This window comes from Crassostrea angulata, chromosome 8 (assembly GCF_025612915.1).
Source record: "Crassostrea angulata isolate pt1a10 chromosome 8, ASM2561291v2, whole genome shotgun sequence".
Classification (NCBI taxonomy): Eukaryota; Metazoa; Mollusca; class Bivalvia; order Ostreida; family Ostreidae; genus Magallana; species Magallana angulata.
Genome location: NC_069118.1, coordinates 47,838,922 through 47,866,124, shown reverse-complemented (window position 1 = coordinate 47,866,124; position 27,203 = coordinate 47,838,922). Strand labels below are relative to the sequence as shown.

At 35.1% G+C, this 27,203-nt stretch overlaps 3 protein-coding genes across 5 annotated transcripts in view; 1 reads left to right on the top strand and 2 right to left on the bottom strand.

Moving 5' to 3' along the window:
* LOC128157743 (U3 small nucleolar ribonucleoprotein protein IMP4-like) overlaps positions 1–27,203 on the top strand; it is a 59,585-nt gene continuing 32,382 nt past the window's right edge. Inside the window, exon 1 of the mRNA XM_052820351.1 lies at positions 1–14. The gene's annotated coding sequence lies outside the window, so the exon portion shown is untranslated. The remainder of the gene's footprint in view (positions 15–27,203) is intronic.
* LOC128157745 (uncharacterized) lies at positions 3,402–5,136 on the bottom strand. The gene is made up of 3 exons (XM_052820353.1): positions 4,824–5,136; positions 4,419–4,559; positions 3,402–3,618 (listed from the first exon to the last, which is right to left on the bottom strand). Exons 1-3 carry the CDS (start codon positions 5,134–5,136, stop codon positions 3,476–3,478), a joined length of 597 nt encoding a protein of 198 aa, XP_052676313.1. The 3' UTR covers positions 3,402–3,475.
* Positions 11,633–25,881, bottom strand: LOC128157740 (uncharacterized). 3 transcript variants are annotated; one of them, XM_052820347.1, is made up of 10 exons: positions 25,788–25,881; positions 25,143–25,269; positions 24,689–24,836; positions 22,971–23,718; positions 22,515–22,649; positions 20,504–20,618; positions 14,472–14,572; positions 14,109–14,149; positions 12,808–13,000; positions 11,633–12,137 (listed from the first exon to the last, which is right to left on the bottom strand). In XM_052820347.1, exons 2-9 carry the CDS (start codon positions 25,264–25,266, stop codon positions 12,850–12,852), a joined length of 1,563 nt encoding a protein of 520 aa, XP_052676307.1. In that variant the 5' UTR covers positions 25,267–25,269; positions 25,788–25,881; the 3' UTR covers positions 11,633–12,137; positions 12,808–12,849. The 3 variants fall into 3 exon arrangements, with proteins under 3 accessions (XP_052676307.1, XP_052676305.1, XP_052676306.1); XM_052820345.1 differs by lacking the exon at positions 25,788–25,881 and adding an exon at positions 25,571–25,712; XM_052820346.1 differs by lacking the exon at positions 25,788–25,881 and adding an exon at positions 25,571–25,712 and having other exon boundaries at positions 12,831–13,000.

Sequence of the window (27,203 nt, the reverse complement as noted above, 5' to 3'; positions counted from 1 at the left end):
TTAACTTTCTCAAAATTGTTCCGGAGCGATTCTGAAATTTTCTGCTACATTACGGGTATAAGGGAGGCATTCTAACTGTGGTGAGGGCCTTTCCCGAGACACAGTTAGATTATTCAAACTAAGGAAAATGTGTAGTGAAATTAATAGCATTATTGTAGGCTTATAGCATTGTTATCTAAATGTAAATAATAAGGTGTGTCGATGTACCTATTTCGCGAATGTCCGACATGCAATGTCAACCCGTGCATGCACGGGTCAAAGTCTAGTAGCATTTATAATTAAAAAGTCTAAATTTTTGAGTTTTCTTTTTGTAATTCATATTTGATTGAGAATCAGGAACAATTTAGTTTTCTAGAAAAATCGCAAGATGTAGGTTTCTGATTTAATCATAAGACTATTCGTTAACATCACCATCAAATTCTGTATCATTAGCTGCGATTATCAATGCGTTGAATTTTTGAAAATGTTTCATTCTCCTAGCTTAGTGAGAAGGTTATTTATATAGTTCAAAAATCCCGTGACAATCTAAGCAATTGTTATTTCTAGATCTATAAATCGCGGAATTGGTTGTGATATTCGTACTCGTATTTGCAGACATTTCTAAGAAAATGAGTAATGGCGGTTTAATATTTGATAATCAATTTTCTGTAATAAAAGCTTTTCTTTTAAAGATGATTTAAAAACTAGCACAAAACAATAAGCATACGAAATCACTAGGGCACGGATGTATATTTCTCAAAATTCTTATTCAGGATTCACAATTCAAAGCATGCGTGATTCCAGAAGGAAAACAAGTGAAAAGCTGTCAATGTGACAGCAAACCGGGTTTTCTTTTATGTAAACTGTATCCATAATCCATGTCAACCCTTATCCAGTGAAATGGAGTACCCTACACGTATATGCAACATTTTGCCAAAAAATGACTAAGTTTAAAAGCTAGTATTTTTTTCATAAATTATCGGAAATCAAAATCCTAGCAATATACACACCTCTGATATATGTACAATTGATCTGCAAAAGAACAACTTCCTATCTTGAGAACTGTAGGAGGAGTTATCCGTACAATGAGGGAACCATATATGCAACATTTTGCCAAAAAATGACTAAGTTCAAAAGCTGGCATATTTTTCATTAATTATCGGAAATCAAAATCCTAGCAATATGCACACCTCTGATATATGTACAATTGATCTACAAAAGAACAACTTCCTATCTTGAAAACTGTAGGAGGAGTTATCCGTACAATGAGGGTACCCTTTTGGCAGCCGCCCGCCCGCCCGCCATTTTCACCATTTTAATAACCGGATTTTTCCGTTGGAAAACCCGGTTAACAACGTAGATGCAAGTGCTAGAGGGAGCTGTTTAAAAGGTGTAATGATATCTGTGACATTACTTTCCAGTTAACCCTTATATAAGTGGAAGTCCCACAAACCTATCCGTAGCTAGGGATTTTGTTGGCGCTCCTTTGAAAGACGTTCGTGAACCTTAAGCTATGTTTTGCTGAAGGGGCTGGTACTATTTTTGTATTTAACGATTGCTTCCGGAAAAATGTCGGCATGCGAAAATTGTTGCTAAATATGATATGCAGGTAAAGTCGAGGCTTTTTAATCTTTGGGAAAGATATAGTGAGATAAAAGTATCATATACATACATATAGTATAAACATAAGATTTTGATACAGCACATTCGGACAATATTTGATAAAAATAAGCCAAGATAAAGTACTTTCGTTTAGTAGCCCTCTATTGAAAGAGAGAAAGAAAGAAAGAGAGAGAGATGGTGAGAGACATTGTATGACAGTCAATCGCACAGCCATAAGCTCCAAATGCTTCGAACTCCAGAATATAAAATCAGTTGTGTTACGTGTATTTACATACATTGATTTCAATTAAATATCACAATTAAATTATTACACTGTTTTGCAGGTACTTATGTTTATAAGCTAAGACGCATTTCATGAATTTCAATAGACAAATGAGTCCTTATTGTTATATTTTATGTCGATAATAAATGTATTATTGACAATTTATGTCATTTTTCTTTTCAACTACTGAACTATCAACCCATTTCAACCACGACTTTCTCGTATTTATAGTTAGGCAAAGAGTTTACCAGAGTTTGAAGAATTATACAAGCATACATTTGGGTAAACAACTGAAATTTTATGCCTATATTTAAGTTGAAAGTCCATCGCAAATATCGCTGCAACAAGCAGAATGAATTTGCTTGCTATTGATATTATAATCAAAGTTTGAATTCGGCGTATTCATACAAGTACAAAAATCATGACTACTTCTTTCCTTCATTCCAAATTTCCAATCAGTGACACAATCAGATTCATTTGTTGTACTTTGAGGATCTGGAGGACCGTGAAGACACCTAGCTAAATGAAGACGCAGCGGTTGCAGCTCCTCCGGCGAGAGCAGCAAGTAGAATCGCTTCTCCTTCGAGAAGGATGCAAGGTTTAGGTTTCTTGGTCGTGCTAAATTTGGTAATAGTTTCTATAACTTCTGAAGAAACAATATAATATAAAAGGTAAACCTTACTCAACTAGATGACACATCAACTGTTTATTTTCATTGAGTTTGTCAATAAAAAGCGATGATTTTGTCAATTTTTAACGTTAATGTCGTTTCCTACATACACTTTGAATTTTATCCTTTCAGTACGTAGTGTTTGCTCCTGTTTGCTTGGTCTTTTATTGAATTACAATCAGTTACATTTTGTATTTATAGGAAATTGAAAACGATGAAATATTTGATCAGCAATGGTTTAGATATAGGTTCTATCATATGCCGCTTAGATTGACATTACCCATACAATATGCAAAATTACACATCAAAAAAACCCGCTTTCAGTCCTCTGATTTAAGATACTAACGGTCTCAGATTTTGCGTTTATACCCGTATACCGCATTTACGGAGAGCTTTTTATCCTCAATATTTATCCTGGAGAATGACACACTGTCCATTTCCAAATTATGTTATCATATCACCACAAATGAACCCTAAAACATTATGATTTCTTAATGTGCAAGACCATTATTTGACCAAATATCTTTCCCGAAAGAATACTTTTAAACCTCACAGTGCCTTAACTTACATCCCACAAGACAAGGGCACTGATAATAGAGTATAAATCTGTGAGCTTGTTGCTTGGTTTAAAATTCATATTTGATTTAAAATCAGAAACACTCAAACTTAATAAATGTAATACAGGATGGCAAGTAGCTGAAATTCTATGAATTTATTTATGTAAAGAGCCAGCTTCCCAACATACAAAGCAGTGCAGCAAACACAATGATTTTGACATATAGACTTTTAACCCAATGTGACCTTGAATTAAGCATTTTCATTTTTTATTCAATTAAATACAAAGACACATTTCAACTGTATCGATAATTTATTCAAAATAATTTCCAGTCAGTGACATAATCAGAATCATTTGTTGAGGATCTTGAGGACCTTGAGGATAATTAGCCAGATGAGGACGCCGCGACTGCAGCTCCTCCGAGGAGAACAGCAAGCAGAATTGCTCCTCCTCCAAGAAGGATCCACGGTTCAGGCTTCTTGGTCGTGCCAGTCGTTGAATATGGTGTTGAAGTAGTTTTGATTACTTCTGAAGTAAAAATATGATATAGATAGAAAAACTTACTTAACTAAATGACACATGAATGTAACTAATACATATTTATTTTCCTGTTTTTTTAAATGCATTCCATTGCTTTTTCTGTTGGTTATTGTTAACGTCAAATTTCATTGAGGCACGTGCTTTTTAATTGAAGATAAGACTGTTAAAAATGTTATCATTCTAACCAATGCCATTTTGGGAAGGTGGTATATAAACTACGATTGATTTGAAATAGGTCAAAATTCTGGTATCATTCAATTACAATTTAGGTTTATTGGTCGCGCTCTGCACGGTAGTAGTTTCAATAACCTCTGAAGTAACAACATAATATAAAAGATTAAGCATTATCAACTAAACGACGCATCAGCTATTTTTTTTGATTGATTTACAACATAATATAAAAGATTAAGCATAATCAACTAAACGACGCATCAGTTATTTTTTTTTATTGATTTTTTCAATAAATGTACATTGCTTTTAGTTCTGTCAACGTTAATATTGTTTCCTTCATACTCCTTGATCCTTTTAAAGTCAGTGAATAGGGTTTTGCTGTGGCTTGCTTTGTCTTTTTTAAACTATATTTAGTGTTTTCTGTATTAACTGGAAAATTAAAAACAATGAAATCTTTCATCGGCAGTGGTTTATATGTTGCGTTCGTTTTCTTTTTTAACAAACATGAGTAACAAAAATCCATAAATAAAATGGTTATTCGAGAAGGTAGTATATACAATTCAGAAACCCAGTAATAGTCTATGAAACTATTATTTCTAGATTTTTAAGGTACTCACCGTCACAGAATTTGCCGTAATATCCATACGCACATTTACAGACAGCTTTATATATTCCATGTTTATCCTGGATAATGACACATTGTCCATTTTCTCCGCAGTCATCTACTTCGTTGTCAAATGGACTGCAGATGCCTAGATCTGAAAATGTATAAATGACTTTTTTTTTTAAAAAAGAATGATACATATATATTGAATTCGGGTTGTAAAAATGATTTTATTACTTTTGTAATGAAATTATTACTCCTTATAGTACAATCTAACGAAAAATTGATTTTTCCTTTATTGTTACATTACAATAAAATGATTATAAATATTTCTTAGAGTTTCTAAAAGAATTAAGCATACACTAACAGTTATGTAAAGATATCATCACAGGTCTGTATCATTTTTTTTATTCCATACCTATACAAACTGTCGCTGCTTTGCCATCTATTGTAATATCCGGCAAATCGATCTCATCGAAGCCTTTCTTACACTCACATTCATATAATCCACCTTCACATCCACCATTACATACATCATTACATTCGGCATTATCGGGACAATTGCTATCAATATCACAGTTGCCGAAAGCAGCGTCAACAGAAACTGTGTAAAGTAAAGCACAAAGTACGATACATTGAAATCCTCGCATTCTGCAGCCTACTAACAAATATTTTCGAGGAAATCCCTCGGTGCTCTGTTGTAAATTTATGATAAACGTGTATTTATACATATTTAGTGAGTTACCTGGATACGTAACAACAGGTATGATTCGCGAAAATAATTAACAAATAAGGTGAAACCATATACACATACATGTTTAGCCAATCATTTGTGTTTCATCAAATTTACACATACTACTATTAAGTAGATATTATAACCTAAAATTTATGTCTTGTTACAAAAAAGCAAGGATAAAGGAGGTCTTTACAATGCTTTCTTTATCTATCTGTCTTTTTATTCATCTATTTATTTACATATTTATTTATATAACCATTTGATACGAAATTTAATTAACTTATATTGAGGTACTATCTCTCAATAATCTCTACAAAATTGTATACAGATTTCAAAATCCAAATGGTCTCTTAGACCTAACTTTTTATAACCTTTGCATTTATTTATAAATATCCCACAAACCAATCCTTAACGCGAGATTTGTGTTCCGGTTTCCTTAAAAGACGTATGTACCGTAGGTTATGTTTCTTTTAGGAGCTGGTACTATTTGTGTATTAATCCATGGCTGCAGCGAAAATGTTAACACGTGAGGGACTACGTTAGAAAAGACGAACTAGTAGGGATGAAGGAAGTACTACATCATTTTGAATTATTAACCAGTCTTTCTGCAAAGTGTCTTCAAGGTTGTTGATTTTTTATTCTAAACGGGTGAAAGTATTTCAATTATAATATAATTTTATCCACATTAATTTCAACAGATGTCCCGTACCACCTAAATGACGATGCATCTGTCTGATAAAGTTTGTAACAGAACACTTTTCTTTGCAGTCGTAAGTGAATTAAGGCAATGCAGAGAACGTCCTTTTTGCTGCATAACATTTTGTGACAAATGCGGCCGGTCATTTACAAGTCATAATTAAATGTTATTAAATGTTAGAAAAAGAGGGTGTGATCTGGCGCATATGGATTCAAACGTGTACTAATTTGCGCATGTTCATGGAGAACAGTAATCGACAAAAACTCTCTTTTAAAGTAGACATGACAAATTTGTTTGATTCAAGCTTACACTTACAGCTAATTCATTTAGAACTTTACTTGCGGATAAAAAGATGTTAACAAATTGAAAATAAATCAATTAATAGACCACCACTTTTAAATCTGACCAGCGAAATAAAAAAATGTATATCGAATCATATGAGTATCATGTGACAGATGTTAGAATCATATGCACGCTCATATGTGGATCATATGAAGCTACATACATATTATTTTTTTGAAAATTCCTTTTTATGAGGAACATGAGTTTAATCAATAATCATGAAAGAATAATTGTTGTAATAATATAAGGAATATTCACTGGTGAATGAATTGTCAATCTTAGAATGATACATGTATATATCTTAATGGAAAAAGACTAAGGGGACAAGTAACGTATGAATATGAATTCTTCTTGTTTACATTTCTTGAGGAAAGTGATTTTTAAAAAATCATTTTGCGTTAGTTTTGTTTTCTTCTACGTGATACATGAACATCAATATTCTAAACATTTGTTGTAATGTTGTATTTGTGATCATGAATAGACTTTATTCTTTTAGATCAAATGTGTGAAGAGTACCTGACTATAGTAAATCTTAAAACATAATCAACACTGATCGATTATAATAAGAAATGATTGTTTCTAAAAGCGTTGATAAGAGGTTAGGGCCCATGTTAGGGGTTTATGTCCCCCTTGATTTTGATCACACGATCTTTATTGTATCCAAAGTTGCCAATGCTCATACAAACTATTGATGCCATAATCATCTTGATATTAACTAAACTTACTAAAGTATGCCGACGATAGAGTAAAATATATTTTCTGTACGAGTACTCTCAGTACTTTGACGATTTTCCTTATTGGCCGTTCACCTGTACTGGCGTAATGACTGCTGTCAGTGCCTACTAACTTCAGCTTGGTTATAATGCCTAACAGTGGAGTAAACTTTTCATAATTTTGTTTTCATCATTAATTCCGCGTGATGCTTTTCCATACCCAGCAGTTTGTAATAGTGGAAATCCTCAATGAAAGTATAATTCATGAATAATGGGAAGAAAATAAAAGATGCAACGGCAAAGCGCGAAGATGCGAAGACGAAAGTGCCAAGTTGCGAAGGCGAAGAAGTGATACTACTATCGCTTCTTTGCCTTTGCAACTTCACACTCTCGCCTTCGAATCTTCGCGCTTTCTCCTTATGATACAGGTGCACCTGACAGGCATGGATGCTGAATCAGAGCCATAGGTTGGGAATGCTTGAGGAGGTAAAGGTTTTAATTGCTGGTGCCCTCTGATGACGATATCTTAGTTATTACTGGTCCTAACTTCACCAAACTTGCATGGATGCACCTGACAGGCTTGAAAGCTCCCATCCATCTTCCTCATACTCTTGTGGTGATAATTCAGGAATCTCCCAATTTACTAGAACTTCTTCAAAGTGTTCCTTCCACCTTGCAAGTCTTGCTTCTTTGCTTTTCAGTAGTTCCCCAATCTTTGGTCTTCATTACTGCTGTTTGCTTGTTTCTTTTCCCCGTCAGCTGCTTTACATTGGTGGAAAGTTCTTTGTCTCCTGTTTTCAGCTGCATTTTGTGCTCTTTCGGCTTTCTTTGCCAACCTGGTCCTCCCATTCTCTCTGCTTTGTCCTTCTCTCTACAGCTTGGCGCAGGTGAAAGATGAGTACATTTTTTAGAATATTTTACGAAAATTTGGTTGAGTACAAGTACAAATATGAATCGTGCTTGGAAAATCTACGGATTTTTGCCAATTGTTTGCAAATCGCTTTTGATTAGTATAAATGTCTTATTTTGAGGGTTTTTTAATTGTTTTAACAATATTTTTGATAAACAAAAATCTATTTCGATCCCAAGCAATTCAACATCAACAGTATATAACATAAAAGAGCAGTATTCTCAAAAATATTTATGATTTAAAGTCATAAATCACCTGTGCCGATTTGATTTAACTAATTCATTTGCAATGTTAGGACACGCGCGTCACGTGCCAGGATGTACATGGATGCACAAAAACGAATGAAATAAAGAAATTAACATCGTTGTCAATATATGTAATAAAGGTTTAGAGAAATACCCCCGATCAAAGTTTTTTTTTTGATAATTCAAATAATATTGTTTTCCAGCCTTTAGCTTCAGGACACCTAACGTTGCTGTATTCACCGCTAGGCTTCCGTTAATCTTGTCTTGATTCTATCAGATCTTGCGCCATCTATTTTTGCTTTAGTTCTCTTTCTTTCATCTATTAGCCACAATGTGTCTTCGCTGATCAAAGACTTGCTCTTTTCTTTCCTGTAGCCTAGGATTTCTTCTGTTGAGTTTGCATAGGCTATATTTTGTTCTATCCTCATTCTCCTTTTCTTTGATTTCGTTAAGTTTCTCTCTCACGCAGTCGTTGCAATTTGTTCTAACTTCCGAGTCTTTTTGATGCGTCCTACGTCCAATCTTGATCTTTTGAACGAAAAAAGGCGTAGTCCGATCCCCAGTCTTCACCTTGTATTGATTGCTGTTGGCGTCTGCTCCCCTCATAACTTTGGTGTCTAAGACTGAAGATCTGTACTGTCCATTAATAAGGAGGTAATCAATCTGTGTTTTAACTCTTCCACTGGCAGGTACCAATGTTGCTTTGTGTATGTCTTTATGGAGAAATAATGTTCCTGTGATCACTAGCCCGTTAGTCTGGCAAAAATCACACAGATTCTCACCGTTCTCATTTTGAGTGCCCAGTTCATGTATGTTCATAGTTCTTTCGTATCCCTTGTTATCATTTCCAACTTTGGCATTGAAGTCCCCCACAACTAAGATGTCGTTCTTATTGCATTCATCCAATGTTTCTTGTAACTCTTGGTATAGAACTGTTCTTCCTCTTTCTTTTTATCATGTGGCGCATATACCAGTATTATTGTCACTCTTCTATATCTTGTATAGACTCGAGCTGTTATTATCCTATAACTGATGGGTGTCTATTCGATTAGTAATTTCACTGCGCTCTGGCTTATCATTATGGCAACTCCTCCCTTATACAGCTCTTCATCTCCGCTGAAGATGACAGTCTGGGCCGATGTCACTCTTGTCTCTTTTCTGCTCCCGTCCATCGACACTCACTGATTCCTAGAATGTCTAGCTGGTATCCTTTCATCCCTCTTGCTATCTGTGCTGATGTTCCTCCTCTGTACATTGCACATTCCAGTGTCCGATGGTGGTTGTTCGCTTGTTAGTCACTGGGGAACTAGTTGGACGTTTGGCTTCCCTCTGGCTTTCCCCCTTTGTCGTCCTGCAGTCATCATTGGCGGTTCCTGCTTTACTCAGTCTTCTTGTTGTAATACTATGTCCATAGTTTCTGTAACGTCTTGTTTTCTAGGAAGGGTTGTTGGCGCAACGCAAACCCCTATTACCTCGCGAAAATGTGGTTTGGTTCAGGAGTTTCCTTCCTGGCTACTTTCCATCCTTGGATATTGAGCACAGTCTGCCCACTTGGTTTCTTATCGGTATTTCCCTTGACTTCTCCATAATTGGGTGTGGCCGCAAGGCAGCGGAGGTTTGGAATCAGAGTTTTCCTTCTCTAAGATAAGCTGTCCTCCCAGACTAATGAGTCTTATCTAACCAAAGCACTGGTTTTCAGAGGCCAGATCATTCGCCTTTGTCCCTTCTGCTGTGCCTCTTTATATCCCGCACTCCCTAACTCCCATACAATTACACTTACTTTCATTCATGTACTGCAGCCAGCGTGTGAATTTAATGTTTGTAATTCTTCTGGCTGAAAGCCTTAGTTACACATTATACAGTATGTTTTTGCAAGGTATATAAAATAATTGTACCTCAAAATACATTTCACATTTATAGTTTTATCAGGTTTCTGCATGCATGGACATTTTCATGCCAGTCCATTGTCTGTACCTTAATTGCCACTGTCCCACATCATATCAAACATCGCCTGTGAGCATTGCCAAACATGAACATGGACAATAAAAAAAAACATCGCAATTTCCTATCACTGCCACGACAAATGTTTTAAGTTTAAAGCTGACATGAATTCATAAATAAGCATTACTTCCCTTCTTTTCTCAGACTACCGCCATATATTTTGTCGAAGTAAGGCATCACTATCTGAGCAAATAATACGGATACCTTGGAAATTCTTTTAAAGAATAAATGTATTTTGTGTTTTATTGATTGTAGTTTCCTTTATTCTGTATTACAAACATTTTACTTCAATATGTGTAGTTCATGATCATGCATTTAGAAGTCCGTGCAACTTGAATGCCTCGATCGAAAAGCAACCGACTGTTACTTTCGTATATTTACATTTTCAAGTGTCTTTGTCTGTGATAACACTATACGTATCGATTTTGTACTATATAACCCATAATACAAATGACGCCAAATTGAGGCGCAAGCGGGGTTTGCTTTTTTATATTTAAATATTTAATCGTACGATGGCTTAAAATTATATAAATGTAAGTAATAAGGAATCATTCTTTGAATATTATGAGGTGATAATTTCGGTCGGGGCGTGATCAAATCTATCATAAAGCCCTTCGGGCTTTATTGGATTTGATCACGCCCCGACCAAAATTATCACCTCATAATACTCAAAGAATGATTCCTTATATATATAACACAGTGGCAGTAGAGGACCGATCGAAACTAATATGGCGACCAAATGCTTATATGAATTCATTTCGGCTCTAAAGACCCAAAGATATAAAGAATATTAAACAGAAATGTCTATTGTATTATGTGTACATGTATAAATTGTGTATATATATAAATTATATTGTAAAAAGATATATAAGGTGTTGGGTTTTGACTAAGCAGACACGACGGATCATGAATTTAAATTTACACCATTTTCATTGTATCAACAACAACCCCCCCCCCCCCCCAACGGATTAGGAATTTGAAGATTTTGGAGAAATATTCAAAATTTCCCCTTTTTCTTTTTTGCTTGACAAGATATTTTGGACGAGTCTGTCCCCCCCCCCCCCCCACTTTCAAAAACGAAGCTACGTGCCTGCATACATATTTTTAATAAACATTGTGATATTTTATCATATATAGAACTGTTAAATATGGAATTTATAAGAACAATAAAATGTTTCTTTTTTTGGCGGCGGCGGGGGGGATTGATGTACTGTGGCTTGCATTGCAGAATACACTGCCAGCGTTAGAGGTGATATCAGTCATTATACATCCAAATATTACTTAAATAGCTCCTAATCAACCTATATAGTCCTATAAAGTCACAATTTATTTTTCTGATCGGTTCATACTAACTCTGGATCAGGATATGTTAAATACATCTGGACAACAGTACACGTACACTTTGGAAAAATATATGCATTATTTTTTTTTTATACTAAGTAAACAAACATTTGGTTATAAAGTGGGGCTCCTCTACCAATTGTAAGAGGGAGTGCGGGAGGTGTATTGAAAATTTCATTTCAGGGTACTTAATTCAAAAAGTAAATTTACCAAAGAAAGACAATAAAATCATAGTAGTCAACAAACTTTAATATGGTTGTTTAAAGAACAGGGAAAAAACAAATACATTAAAAGAAACATACCCAGCACATTACCCATGCACTGCATTTTGGATATACATGTACATAATTTTTAAAAATCTTGTAAATTTTCATATAAAACCTTTTTGGATGTACATGTAAGAAACAAAAAGAAAAATATGCATTTTAAGCTTAAACATACCGTATATATATTATACAGTTAATTTTCTTGTTCTCTGTCTGAAAATAGTTTAAGGTATTAACAATGATGAAAGTAATCATCACCATGAGGTTCCCAGTTTATCTGTCTAAAACAAAGACAAGTAAAATACTGCCCTATACAAGTCAAAAGAACTTTAAACTCTCCATCATCTGCTCCTTGTCGAGACTGGATAGTTTCAGCTTGTATACTCTGCACACATGTGGTCAATATCTGCATGCACGTGGTCAATTATCATCATATTTCCTTAGGTATTAAGTAATCCTCCCATGGAAGGGGCCTAATATTCTGCACACAATAAATAATCTGGTGTATTGATATACTACATGTATGATTTAAATCTTCTTCCACAGTTACATAATTTGAGGTGCATCAAACAAAATAAAACAATACACTAGCTCATATAGATTACAAATGCTAATTAACCCATTAAGGAATCATTCTGAATGAATAACCAGTTGATATAACATCTACAGTAAAACATGGTTATAGCGAACACGTTTATAATGAATTGACGCCTGAAGCGAATTGATTTTCATTCCCCGCGACTATATCATATGTTGTTAACTTGACGGATGTTACGAATTACGCTTATAACAAAGCAAAATTACCCGTCCCTAGCACTTCGTTATAACCATGTTTTACTGAATACAGAAAGTACTGTAAAATTGGCTATTAACGCTGGTGGTTATAAGTACATTTTTTCTATTGTCAAACAATATGAAGGGTATCATAAATGCAATAAAATTATTGCAATTGCATGATTTACCACTCTAAAGTTTTAATTTTTGTAAACATACACTCTGGGCCATTATACATGGTTTTAAGCCGACCCCGTAACCAGCGTAAAATTGCCCCCACGCATAAATAAACACTTTTACAGTAGTCTGCAATTCATCTTTCTCCTTGAGCTCTTCATTACATTTTTAATAATTATACAACAGTCACATAACATTACCTCCAGTTACACAGTGCCCCTACCTCAGCTCTCTGTGGGGTTCTACTGCTCTCTGACCAGATTGGACAGCTCCAGCTTGTACTGGGCACATCTCTGTACACAGGTCTGGTGAGTGGTATACTCCTCGGGTAAAGCCTCGCGCACTGACACACACTTGATCACATTCTGATGACTGTCAAAGGATCCTACTATTCTGTAAAATAATAACAATCATCTGTATACAAGAATTTACATTTAATATCCCCCCCCCCAAAAAAAAGTTTTAATTGTGTAGTCAGACTTGCTTATAAGAAACTATAAAGAAATCTCTGTTATTATGAAAATAAAAATTCCTTCTTTTAAGGACCCTCTTAGCATCAATGAATTGAATGAAAATGAATTATTTTAATGTCAAGAAATTGTATATCACATTATATTTACATTCTACTGTGTTTTTCCATTAAATTCTGTGTTCTTCAAATGCCTCTAAATGCAACAAGTAGTCAAAGGTCAAATTGACGAGTTTTATTATGACCTCACAAACGTTGAACGCTGTAAACTGCAACGTCACAAGCGAAAATCAAAGTTCACGCTTGTGGCTGTTACTGTGGCTCTTCCATTAATATTAACTTACCCTTAGGATAAGATAGGAATTTTAAGGTATGAATCACATTTGCAGACAAGGCAAGAAGTTAAAAAAATGTAAATATAAGCATTAAATCATGATTTTTTGAAGTATACACCCTCATAACTGCAGCGGTGTGTGCATACAAATTGAGTAACGCGCGTTAGCGCGTTATGCAAATTTGTATGCACACACCGCTGCAGTTATGAGAGTGTATACTTCAAAAAATCATGATTAAATGCTATAATATATCCCTAATTAAATTCCCAAAAGTGTGCAGTACAAAGATGTTTAAAGTTTGCAATTACAATTTTAAATTACAGTAAAACACGCTTATAACGCAGTCCCAGGGACGGGTAATTTAACTTCGTTATAAGCGTTACAACATGAAATAGAGACTTGGGGAATGAAATTCACTTCGCTGTAAGCGTCAATTCATTATAAGCGTGTTTGCTTTAACCGTGTTTTACTGTATAGATGTAATTACATATACATGTATTCATATTTTTTTAATAGCCTCTTACTCTATTTTCTAAGCTTTCATTTTCTTAGTTTAGTGATTCTATTTTTTAAATGAGGGTGTAGGCTGGTAATAGACATTAGAAATTATATGTATTACAAAGTATTTGTACTAGTACTGCTTGACCTAACTGATTGGTAACCTTATAAGTTTATCTATAGCAAAATGAGTCAATACCTGTAGAGTTTTCCTCGGGTCAGCTTTGGTAGAGAGTGGTCCTGCAAACAAGCATACACAGTCATTTGTACATTGTACTAAGATTGCATAATATGACTAGTTCTACATCCATTGAATCATCATACAGTATCATAAAACAGTCCTATAACAGACACATTGTAAAGATCTATGTACAAAAATACTGTGATCAAGAAAAACTGTCAATTCTGAAGAATTTCAGTTCTTGATAATTATTTAAAAGAAGTTTGCATGAAATGTTTGTGCAATGGGGAATATACTACCACTAAATCAATATATAATTACCTCTTATATTAACTTTTATATATATATATAAGTATGACATAAATAAATGTATGTACTCACAATTTCATAGAAGATACAATCCATTGAAGCTGCTCCCTCTTTGATATTAAACTTTTTGGCATCAATGTCTGGTACCTTTATAGTGGCCGAGTTCACTTGGGCTAAAATCAATTCAAGAAAACGCATTGATTTGTTAACGCTAATAAAATTCAGGTAACACACTGACTTCACATTTTATTCCAATGCCATGTGCACATCAGATAACACAGTACACTGCAACTCAACCCTTTTTTTGTAGAAGATTTAGACTTACAGAGTTATCTCTCTTAGATAATTACATGTAACAGAATATTAACATTAATTAAAATTTCCTTTTTTTTTCTTTTGTGATATCCGACTATAAAGTAAAAAAAATTTAAAAAGATTTTAACATGTTTGAATATAACATTTATACAAAAATGATGACCTTCATTGGGTTAGACTACCCTCGGGTCATCTGGGGATTATTCTGCCCCTTTACATGCAAGTAATGTATTTAAAAATTTATAATAATGTCTTTCATATCATTTCACGTGAATTCTTCGGGCATCTTTTCCGTCTGTAAAATGTTCAGTAGCTGCATGCCATCAGCTCCTCGCTTGGTCAGACAATTGGCTAATTGTACTTTTCCTGGAATTCATTTCACCAGAACGTTGTTATTCTTAATTTCTTTTATTGCAGCTATGTCTATTCTAAGGCGTTTATCATCCACCATTTTTGTAGACTTTAGTGCTTCCACCACGCTCTTGTTGTCAACAAATGCTGTAATTGGTTCTTTATCTGAATCCAAATGACAGATTTCCTCCAGTAGTTTTCTGTAATACAGCGCCGGTTCTAAGCCCTCTTGCAAACTTCAAGCTTCAGCAGCTATTGTTGACCGAACAACTCTCTTAATTTTGTTGGCCTGCCAATGGATAGAACAGCAGTTTCCTATACGATCTTTAATCCACAAAATTTGACCCCCTGTGCTTCCTTCCCCCTCACTTATGTTTGCTAGTGCTGCATCCATAAATAGGAAAATCTCCCAGTCTTTTTCAACTGCTCCATGGAGAAGAGGGAAAACTTGAATATGGATTATGTCTTTTAATTTTCCCATGGTTTTAATAGCTTTCAATAGGTCTGCCACTGTTGCTGTTTTTAATTTTGTACTTAGATCCACTGACTCAAATGCTAGATCGGGTCGCGAACCTTGCACTGCCCAGTTGAGTTGTCCAACTAATTTGCGGTATAAAGTTTGTTCATCATTAGTAAGTTTTTCATGTTTTTGTATCGCTCTTTTCGGGTCAATTTGGGGGTGATCCAATTTATCCATAAATTTTGAGTGATCTACCATAATTTCATTTTCTCTCTGTTTAATGTGAAATCCAATTATGTACTGGAAATCTGTCTCTTCCACTTTATCAGCTAGAAATCTCTGTTTTAGTTTGCACAACAAGTCTTCAAATTCTACTTCTCCTGCATGTAGAAAGTCATCTACATGGCAGCATACTATTCTCGTCAGTCTTTTCCGGATTGTTTAGTAAACACTGCAGGATCCATCTTTGACTGATTGCACCCTAGTTTTAGGAGTTCATCCCGTACACTCATATAAAACTGACGGGCACCATCTTTTAGACCATATAACCCATGCTTGAGTTTCCATACAAATCCAACAGGTGTATCACTTTTCTTGGGAGGTTTGATGTATACATCTCGTTGTAGTTGGTTCCCTTGTAGGAAAGCAAACTTTATATCGGTAGTTTTAATAATCCATCGTTTGCTTCCTGCCACTGCAAGAAAAATTCTAATAGCTCCTTTTCCCACTGTTGGACTATCTGAAGGGATAAACGAATGTTCTTCAAAACCCCGTGCAACCAATCTGGCTCTTGTACTTGTATCTTTGCCAGTTAAAACCCATCTTGTTGATAATGTTTTCTGTCCATGGTCCTCTACTTCATCAAATGTGTCGAAATGATGCAATTTTTCTAGCTCTGTTTGCTTAGCTTTTTCTATTAACATTTGATCCTGTGATGCTTCACCATTGATGTCAGCTTAGCTGCAATAATGTAGCCCTCTCCCGATTTTTTTTTTTTTTTGGGAGAGGGCTACAACTCTATAGGATCTCCGTAATGGTGCAAGTGCGGGAGTGATTCACTCCCGCAACGATTTCGTCTCAAATCGTATATAAATGACAATAACATCTGCAATTCTTACCTGAACTCAAACATTGTAGATGTCTATGGCATAAATTAATCCAAAAATATCAGATATAGTCCATATATCGGTTATTTTCGTGTATGTCAACAACGCAAGTTGAATTTGTCCGCCATGTTTACTGATCTTGACCGGTTTTATTTTGGGACAACCAATGAGAATTTAGGAGCGGATCTTGAACTGAATGTAGGAATTCCCCTAATTTAAACATAATTAACGCGGTAAATATGAATTTTCCATTCAATACCATTTCCTTAAATGATGTTTTAGTGATAGAACGACGTAAGATCGATTATTAATACTGACATTCACGTTATCAAGCCCATCAAAACTCCAAGCGTAAATCCCATAAAATCACGCGAGAACTGTCATGGCTGCTGAAAAAGACGACTGGTAAACATGCTGATGTGTTTTAACTGGTTTTGATTTATATACGGTTAGTTTGTTCAATCTGAATTAAAAAATCATTTTATCCAAAGAAAGTCACATATAAAATCGATCTTTTCAGACCGAAGTCAGCCGCATTAAAACATTAATTTTGCACCATTACGGAGATCCTATGGAATTGTAGCCCTCTCCAGTAAACATCAGATATAAAAAAATCGGAGAGGGCTACATTATTGCAGCTAATGTCAGCTATGTTAATTAACTTTCTCTTCATCAACTGCTTTCCACTCCACTTTGTCTAAGTCTGTGCTTTTATCTTCATTGTCTGTAATGTCCCTGACATTAAACCATGAGGGATATCTTCCTGTTGCTTTTCCAGCACGCCCCAGTACTTTAGCTTCAGTCCATTCTTCTGAGTTTGGCAACTTGTATGTGATTTTGTCATTTTTTCGGGGTAATTGTCTCTGTACTGAATCAGTTTGTGGTGTTTCTTCCTGGTTGTGTTGTACTGGTGCCCGAGTTAGAGTTTCTAAGACAATACTTGGGACAACAGCTTCTGTTTTCTTTTTGTCCTCCTTGCTTCTCTTTTCACTTTGTTTCTCACAGAAGTCTTTATCAGTTTCTATATCTGATTGATCAAGGTTTAATTTTGCACAGTCTGTTGGGGGATACTCTCACAAAAACACCTCCGTGTCTCACAAATACAACTTTTCCATCTTGGAAAACCACCTTTCCAGGTCCTAACCAGCGCTCTCAACCTTCTCTTTTGTAAAACACCAAGTCTCCATTGTCATACTTTTCTTCTGCTGCCCTTACTTTCGTACACAATGCTCTTCAAATTCTTTCATCAGCTTCACTCAGAATGAAGGCACGCCTTGCTTCATGCAAGGTGTTCAAATGTTTAGACAATGTCTCTGAACTTGTACTTCCTTCTAACGCAGGCAATTCAGCTTTCATGATGTTTGGCAGATTTGGATTTTGTTCAAATATTAACTGATGACTGCTAAAACCGTTCCACATTTGCAAGGAGTTTCTTGCCATATTTGCCCATGCCAGGAGTGTCTCGATGTTAACAGTTTTGTTTTCATCTTCAAGTTTAGTAAGCATCATGTCTGTTACCGCATGAACGCGTTCACAAAGTCCATTTGGTACAGGCTCATTCCCGCTGTTGAACATAATCGAATATTGAGGATGGATGCTATTTCTCGCATTTCATCTGAACTGAATTCTCCACCGTTGTCCGACATAATAGCTCCCATTACTCCAAAATATCCTACCCAGAACTTCATCATAGCGTCAATGACATCACTTGGTCTTTTTTGTTGTATGAAGACAGAAACTGTAAATCTAGACCACATATCTATCATATGCAATATCCAGCGTCCCTTGTATTGTTTGAGGTCCATCGCAGCTTTTTCATTGAATTCCTTTGCCATGGGCATTGAAACTATTGGTCTTGGTGGTGTTTTAGCATAAACTTTGCAAGATCACATTTTGGTTCAATTTCCAACAATTGCTCCTCAAATTCTTCCATCCATGCTCCTGCATCTTTTAACAAAGCTGCAAGTCTCTTTTTAGGGGTGTGTGCAAACTGTCTATGAAGTTTCAAGAGAGCTGCCTTTCTTTTCTCAGGTTCCAATTCTTCCAGTTTCACCGAGTTCACCTCCTCTACAAGTAAAGTCTCTGATTTGTCCACTGGTATACAATAATGGCCAGATGTGGTTAGATTAAGTGAAACATCTTGTCCCAAAATAACAGCAGTGTCCTTCTCCAAATCCAATTTTACTCCTGCTTTTTTCATTGTCGTTCTAGAAAGTAGTAAGGGGATGTCTGAATCAACTACATCTGTTTTGACAATAACAGGTTTACCAACTAAGCACACGGGTAGTTCATACTCTCCTTGAGATTTTAATCTTGTTCCACCTCCGAACTTAAAAATTTTATGTACTTCACGCCTCACAATTTCCTCACGTTCACTCTCCTTCAGTGAGCTTAGGTAACTCTCTAACCATGTTTTTCCACAAACAGTGCTACAAGCACTATCAAGAACAGCACAGTTCTGCGCCTCTGTTCCAAGTAGGCTTACTTCATTTTTATGGAATCCAGTGAACAAAACAGCATGTTCTACTGAAGGTTCTTCCTCTGTTATATGTACTTTTGACAGGTTTTCCCAACTATCTGGACATTTAGCTACAAGATGTCGAAAAGATCCACAAGATCTACAAGTCAGAATTTTTCCATCAGCACCTTGTGGGTTGAGATTTTTAGTTCCTCGTTGTGATGAGAAAAATCCTAAACCTCTTCCTCCTCCTCTACTGTTGAACCAGCCACTTCTACGATATCCGCTGTTGCCTCCTCTTCCTACATAACCTGCAGCCAATAGGGCCTCTTCATTTTCTGCTAAAAAGGTGGGTTCTAGTTTTATACTCTTACTGTCACACGGAGTGTGACATCCCTCACCCATGAATTTCTTCAGGGGCTTTTTTGCTTCTTCATATAACGTTGCTTTGTTTTCGTAATTCATCCCAGTCAAAACTAGCATTTTCTGTTCCTTTGTGATGTTAGCTTTTCTTAACACTTTATAAAATTCTAATATTTCTGATGGTAGAGTCATTTTCTTTTTCTCAATTTTTCTGTACTTACTGTCAAATATTGCAATGAATTCATTCATTGATTGTCCTTCGCTTCTTTTGAGGTCCTCGAACTCTTCAAACTTTTCCAAACTATCAGCTAGGTCGTCTTTAGCAAGATGTTTATCCAGAAATTCAAGTAGAGTTTTGAATCCACTTTCCTTTTTTAGATCTTCAAGCTTGATTTGTTCAAAAACTTTCTCTCGAATTTTAGTTTCATCTTCTTCAGGTAAATTAAGTAAGTGCAATATTATAGCAATACCTTTCTTCTCTTTTGCAAGCTCTGTTATTTCACTCCAGGCCAATAATTCATGTTTGTATAGTTCATAAGGCTTCGATTTGGAATTGAACACTGGTGGGTTTATCTTGGTTGCCAAATTGGATATTTTCCCTCTATTTTTTTTTTCAAGAATGTCATAAACTTTCTCTTACACAGTTTTCTGACTTACACTTCAGTCTAAAAGTTAGGTTCACGCTCTGCTACCACTTGTTAATGCTAATAAAATTCAGGATACACACACTGACTTCACATTTTATTCCAATGCCATGTGCACATCAGATAACACAGTACACTGCAACTCAGCCTCTTTTTGTAGAAGATTTAGACTTACAGAGTTATCTCTCTTAGAGAATTACATGTAACAGAATATTAACATGATTATTCCATAAAAGTTTTAAAAAATATTAATAACACCCCATAATATGAATGAATACATGAACATATAGACAAATTATTTATGGACTCTTCACTTCCGAGAACTCAGGTGAGCAAGACATGCACCCAGTCACCAATTAAATGCATTAAAAGACAGTATTGAAAAAAGTTAGCCGCATTATGCATACCATAAATTTCAAACAGAAATGACAGCATTCCTCTAAGGTGTTCCCAGTTCTTGATTCCACCCAGGTCAGTGGCTATGATTCTCAGCGATCTGTCCAAAGCTGGCTTTGCAGTTACCTTAAGATATAAATATTCCTCAAGTTTTTAATATAGATTTTTAATACACGGAAGTTTGACCTGCATAACTGATGCAGATCTCCCCAAAATAGAATTTGAGAGCTACATGCCATTGGGTGTATGTGGAGCTAGCTTCTAAATGCCTCAATATTAACCCAAACAAAAACTTTTCTTAAGAAATCATATCAAAATCACTTAAGAAATCATATTAAAATCACTTAAAAATCATATCAAACTCACAAATTCATGATTTTGTTCTATGATTTAGACATGATCCATTAAATGAATCATACCCTAATCATAGGTGACAAATAAGGAAGTATGATCCTGATGTGGTTTGTTTCTTGGTTTTGAGTCTGCTATGATTTTCTTGTGATTCTGGTATGTGCTATTATCTTAGAAGGCAACAGAGCATGCGTTTGAAATGATTCGTTAACTGCCAGATAAACTGACCACTAAGAATTAAGATTTCTGCATAACAGGAAGTTGAGTTGCAAATTTTGAATGTTCATCTTGGAGCCTAAATGTGATGTACATGTCAGGAACATTTGTTATTGTTGGGCATCTTGCTCTATCTTGCCATATTTATAAAGTGAATTTATAGAAGTATTTTGGGGGAATATATTCTTATACACTTGAGGTAAATAATATTTTATAAAGACTAATTTACAATACACTATCAAGAGATTTATTAAGTGAAGCAAGCAACTAATGCATGGATGTACATGTATCATTAGTTCAGACCAGAAGCTACAGACCTGCGGCTAGGTTTTGAAATGCATACGTAATATTTTAATTTGTACAATTCATGTAATAATTGCTAGAAGAGTTTGAAATAACAATAATTAAATTATCATCTAAATTATGGAAGACTTTGATCCTGTGTTCTAATTCAGATTATATTAATTAATTGGCTTAACGATACAGTTCATGTGACATATATGTATACTATTTTTCATATTTGGTAATTGACAAAGTATTTCAAATATTAAAAGTATATAATTGTCTGTTGCAAGTTATAAATTAAGTGGTCATTATTTTTAAAAGAAATTATTGTATAATTGTCCTTTAACAGGTCATATAAGGATCATGGTTTTGATACGAGTTGTTAGTTACAACTGATCATACCAGGATCATGGTTTTGATATGAGTTGTTAGTTATACAACAGATCATACCAGGACCATGGTTTTGATACGAGTTGTTAGTTACAACAGATCATACCAGGGCCATGGTTTTCTTGCAATTTGTTTAGTTTAACAGATCACTCGAGAATCAATATCCATTAACTCATTTGCATGTGAAATTTTCCTATACCGAAATCATCTCAAAACCATGATTTACACATAAGCCATTGATATGATCCCGTAGGCTATTTTTTCTGTTTGGGAAGGTTAGTTTTGTACTCGATCATTTACCTAATATTCAAGCAGAGCGGCTGAGCCTTAGATAACATTGATTTTAAGTTATAATTATCTCTGACATGAAATTTCTAAATTGATTTTGCAATATAAATCTATCTGATAAAAAAACATACAGTATGTACTGTACTCATACTCTATATAAATCAATTTCTATTGTAAGATGATGACATTTTGTTTAAATTAATTTCCAAGGCAATATCTTAGAATTTACCAATTAACATGACAAATACAGCTAAAAACATCTATTTCTATTTCCAAATTTTATACCAATTCTTTCATTTATCCTCTGTCATTCAAATCATGCATGCAATATCAAACAGAATACATGAACAGCCTAAGAACAATAACTCAAAGAATATATAATGATACATTGCTGGATTACATTTCAAAATTTGGGTAATGGGTGGGGGCCTTCTCTCAATTACCAGTACAAAATCATATTCTATTGGTAAGAACGGCATACTATGCAATAACCTGATTTTTGCTGGGAGTGTCAGTTTTCTGAGCAGCGGCTGTTTTTGACTGGGGGTGCTGCACTGTGTTAGACAAGTGTTCCCTGTTAGTGATAGTCTTGGCACAAATTGCCCCATCTCCTGTAGCACTGGGTATCTACAATTAAAGTGTATATAATCATATGGAAAGGTCTCCTTTAATTAATTTGTTGCAATTTTCATTTGAGAGATACGGTAAGTGGATATGTACAGGTACAGATGTGTAAATTAAATAAATTGAAATTGACAAAATTAAGTTCTGTAAAATCAGGGTGAGTTAAACAAATTTAACTTCAATACTGCTGCCTTGGTCCCTTATTGTATATCTTTCCCTCTAAAAAACTAAAGACATTGGATGCATGATCACACATTTGTCATTGAAACACTAACATTTTTTCATATAAGACCACTTTTAACTTAGATCTTTGTCAATAACTACCTGAAATGAGGAATCAATAGGTTTGTATCTTCTGTCCATGCTAGGAGAGATGCCCACCATGTCATTCACTGGCTGCCTCTGTCCCCCATCTCCCCACTGATTCCATTGCTCAGGCACTGCAGCCCTACCACTACCATTAAACGGCATGGTACCAACATTGTTGGTATAACCACTACCACTGTTCCACTGGTTTTGCTCGCTGTGTGCCATTGCATTAGAACTGTTACAGTACATTCCATTGCTGTTGGCTCTATCCTGGCCTCTGCCATTTGATGTTCTATTTAAGTCACCACCATTTCTACCATACCCCTGCCTATTGTAGGTATTTTGTCCCTGTTCCATTGCATATGAACCACTGCTATGGTCTCCATCATAACCTGTGGTACTTGCTGTTCTGCTGAAGTTGGTACTCGCAGATCTATTGAAGCTACCACTATTTCTATTGTACCCTTGGCTCTTGTTGGTATTTGGTCTCAGCCCAACTTTATTTGCACTTCCGCTTCCATAGTTAGATCCCCTTCCTGAGGGTCTGGGATATTGGCTCTGACCCTCAGTACCCACTGACTTTTGGTTAACATTGTATCTAGCAGCTTTGGGATTGGGAGGGTTGGGAGGGATTAGCTCCATGCTGGAGGTCCCCGTCCCCCTTTGGTTGTTCCTGGGTTGGCTGTAAGAACTAGGGTTGGAGTTGTTCATTCTCCCTTGCATTTGTTCACATTGCCCTGGTGCTCTGTGGTGAAACTGATATCTAAAGGGAGGAAACAATATTAATTTGCCATAGATAAATTTTTTTTTCAAAAATTGTTCACATGGAATCATATATTTTTAATAATTCATCCTAGTGATAAGTTTTTCAGCTCTTCCTTAAAGTCATCATCGCAAACCATGGCCAATGTGTACACGATTCTCTCCTCTCTGACTGGGGTCGCACAAAACATGAATATCTAGTACCGTAATTCATTAATATATTGACCGATTAACAGGTTAAAATGTGAAGCAACAGACGACACATAAATAATCAGCATTACAATACTTTATGTACATAAGCAGCCACGGGTAGGAGAGAGCTTTGCTGCAATAATGTAACCCTCTCCTGATTTTTTTTTTTTTTTTTTGGGGGGGGGGGGGGGAGGAGGAGGTAAACAGTAAATATCATATACCAAAATCGGAGAGGCTACATTATTGCAGCTAGAGATAGCTATGTGGACACCGGACCATGGCTTGAGACAATGCCTTAAAGTCGGAACAATTAACAATACAGTAAAACTCCTTTAGTACGAACACAGATATTGCGAATTCACGGATATAGCGAAGTCATCTTGGATCCCCAGCTATGTAAATTTAATGAATATCTTATATGGTTATAACGAAATACGGATATAATGAAGTAATTTCTTAGGTCTCAGTGACTTCGTTATAACCGAGTTTTGCTGTATAACAATTAACATCAAAACACAAGGAGCATCAACATCTATCTTTGATTTAAGGCTCTCATCCTTAAACAATCATGTAACTATACTACATGTACATAAAGACTTCCAGAATGAGTAATATCATTAAAGACTGCATACTACTGTAAAATCATTAAAATTTGTGGTGGCTCAATTTTCTTGGTATATGTGCATCCATGAAATTTACAAACCCATGAATAACAAAAAACCCACAATCCATGAAAAATTGGCCCGCATGAATTTTAATGATTCCACAGTATACTATACCTGGAACTATTGTTCATTGCTTGGGGCTGATTGTTGTTCCATTGCGTGCTAGTGTTGTAGGACAAGGAGGGGTCTTGTTGATGCGACATCTGATTATCATAGAGACTTCCTGCAGGTTGGCTTGTAAAGCTATCATTCCTTGAATATTCTGATGGACAAAAACAAAAGTATCAAGTATTTATTAAATAGACTGCACAGTATGAAGTTCTTACAACACTGCTTTAAATTTCACAAACAGAAACTGTAAGTGTTCAGTTATAGTACAGTATTTGTGTTAAAAAATTAACAGTTAATTAATTGCATAATTAAACATTTTTAAAGATGATTATTAATAAATGACATATTGATATTAGCATTATTTTTAGAGGACAATGATTAGGTGGTTCTGGTAAATCTCATTATGGCATAAATGATTAGACAAATACTTGAAATATAGAAGTACGCATGTGTATACCTAAATTGTTATATCTGCCATCATGCGAAGAAGAGACAAACTGCTCCTGTGGCTCAGCAATGATTGCTTCTCTAGATCTTTTTTTGCAGTTAAAAATTGGTAGGAGTGGGGCTTTTCTGTTCATCTTCTGGAAATTGAATAATTTGCCCTTTAATTCACTGAAACTTAATTGGGCCATTTCTTTTTTACGGGGCAAATTGATGAAGTTTTATCAGTTTATAGTATGTATAGGGTGGTAAATAACATAGACTGTATATATGCTCTCACTGTTTCTTCATATTTTACAAAACTTATATGTCAATTTGCCCTGTCTTCAAATTAACACTTCGATCTTAACTAAAATCTAAGAGCTATAGAATATATCAATATCATAAAAATTCTATTCTATTTTTTCTTTGATTCTAAACTTGGAGCACGGCGTCAAATACCATTTCAAAAATCTGTGTATGGCACAGGTGCTCGTCACGATCTTTTTGTTTTCTAACAATGTCACCAACAGTTTTTTATAGTATAGGAAGAAGACAAAAAGTTCGTGACGCTGATGTGTGTAACGTTACAGCAGACGACTCGATTTTTCATAATATCGGCATTTCTCCTTTACATTAAAATCGCTGAACAGAAGAAGAAAAGATGCCCTGAACTTACTATTACTTCCACAAACAAGAGAGGATATTTTTTTCTGAAAATAAACAGTGCAGTTTTCGGCTAAGGAATCTTGCGCGTCTTGTCACAATCTCAACTGAAGAGTTCTAATACAAGAAAGGTAACTCATTTTCTGGATAGCCTTTTACGCGCCAAATTTGAATAACATTTTATCACGTGTCGGACTCTCATTCATTCAAATGATGAAACTGACTTTTCAAACAGAGTAAGCTGTATTCTTAAGACATATATATATAAATGTATTAGAGCGATGCATCTTATAAAAGAGGTGTTCTGAAAGAAAAACTGTCCATGTCTCGGTAATTAAAATTCAAAGCTCGTTAATAATAACCAGAGACAAAAATAATTATAAATAAATTTTATGTCTCGTTTAGCATTCAGCTATTCACCTTGAGCAGATATAATCAAACATAAAAATAAGGTGGAATAAAGGCTTCGATATCTTCTCTGAAATCGAAAACTTATTTTCTGTGTGCGTGTATGTTGTTGTGTTTGGGGTGTGTGTATGTGTTGGGGTACGCCACCGCATGTACATGAAAATTTATATGTCGGATATCAAGTTAATTCCTGCATCCCTTATACCAACTAGACTTAGTGGAAGATTTTCTGTTAAGCGCTCCCCACCTAAAAAAAAATAAAAAACCAAACAAACCAAACAAACTGGCAAAAAACAAACAAAAACAAAAAGCAAAAAAAAAAAAAATGAACAAAACAAAAACAAACAAAACAAAGAACCATTTTAACAAGACCTTGGACGTAGCTATCTATTTCTTGCGTCAAAACAAGTTAAAAATGACGCGGTTTCAAGCGAAATATACGCACCGATTGCGTAGTCTTAGCTCAAAAGCCAGACAAATCTTAATTGCTGATTTCAGAGACCCATGGCCGAGTAGCTGACAATGAAATAGTCAGGCCTACGTCACATTGCTGTTTAACACAACTACCCAAAGCCCAAGCTCTTGTTAAAATGGTTCTAATATACATGCATGTATGACCAGAAATATCTTGAAATAATAAAATCGAAATTTTTTGACAAAAAATTTGTCCAACAAATTTTGGTTCAAATTTTCTCCAATAAATGTTAATACTATATATTATAATGTATTCTTCACCCACCTCTTACATGATTTATTGTTTATCAAAGATTCCAAATGATTCAAGGTCATCATTATTACGCTTCTGTGTTAAGAAGGGCGTGCTTATTTAAAGTTATTATAGATCGAGTTGAATTTTTAAAAAAAAGTCTTCTTATTAAAAAACCCCATATGCACACATGCATGCACACAAAATTGTCGAAAATTAAACAATTTCTTGAAATTCTATGTTAAATCATGGGAGAAGTAATCCCGATATCTGTATTCATTTTGACATCATTTTAAAGATGAGGTCAAGAGCTTG

Excerpts from the sequence above, each read along its gene's own strand:
- LOC128157745 (XM_052820353.1), bottom strand. The coding sequence starts at position 5,136 with ATGTATAAATACACGTTTATCATAAATTTACAACAGAGCACCGAGGGA. Across the intron at positions 4,560-4,823 it reads AGCAGCGACAGTTTGTATAG|ATCTAGGCATCTGCAGTCCA; the intron begins GTATGGAATAAA and ends ATACATTTTCAG. Across the intron at positions 3,619-4,418 it reads TTACGGCAAATTCTGTGACG|AAGTAATCAAAACTACTTCA; the intron begins GTGAGTACCTTA and ends TTTTTACTTCAG.
- LOC128157740 (XM_052820345.1), bottom strand. Across the intron at positions 23,719-24,688 it reads GCAATGAACAATAGTTCCAG|ATATCAGTTTCACCACAGAG; the intron begins GTATAGTATACT and ends TCCTCCCTTTAG. Across the intron at positions 22,650-22,970 it reads CTATTGATTCCTCATTTCAG|ATACCCAGTGCTACAGGAGA; the intron begins GTAGTTATTGAC and ends CTTTAATTGTAG.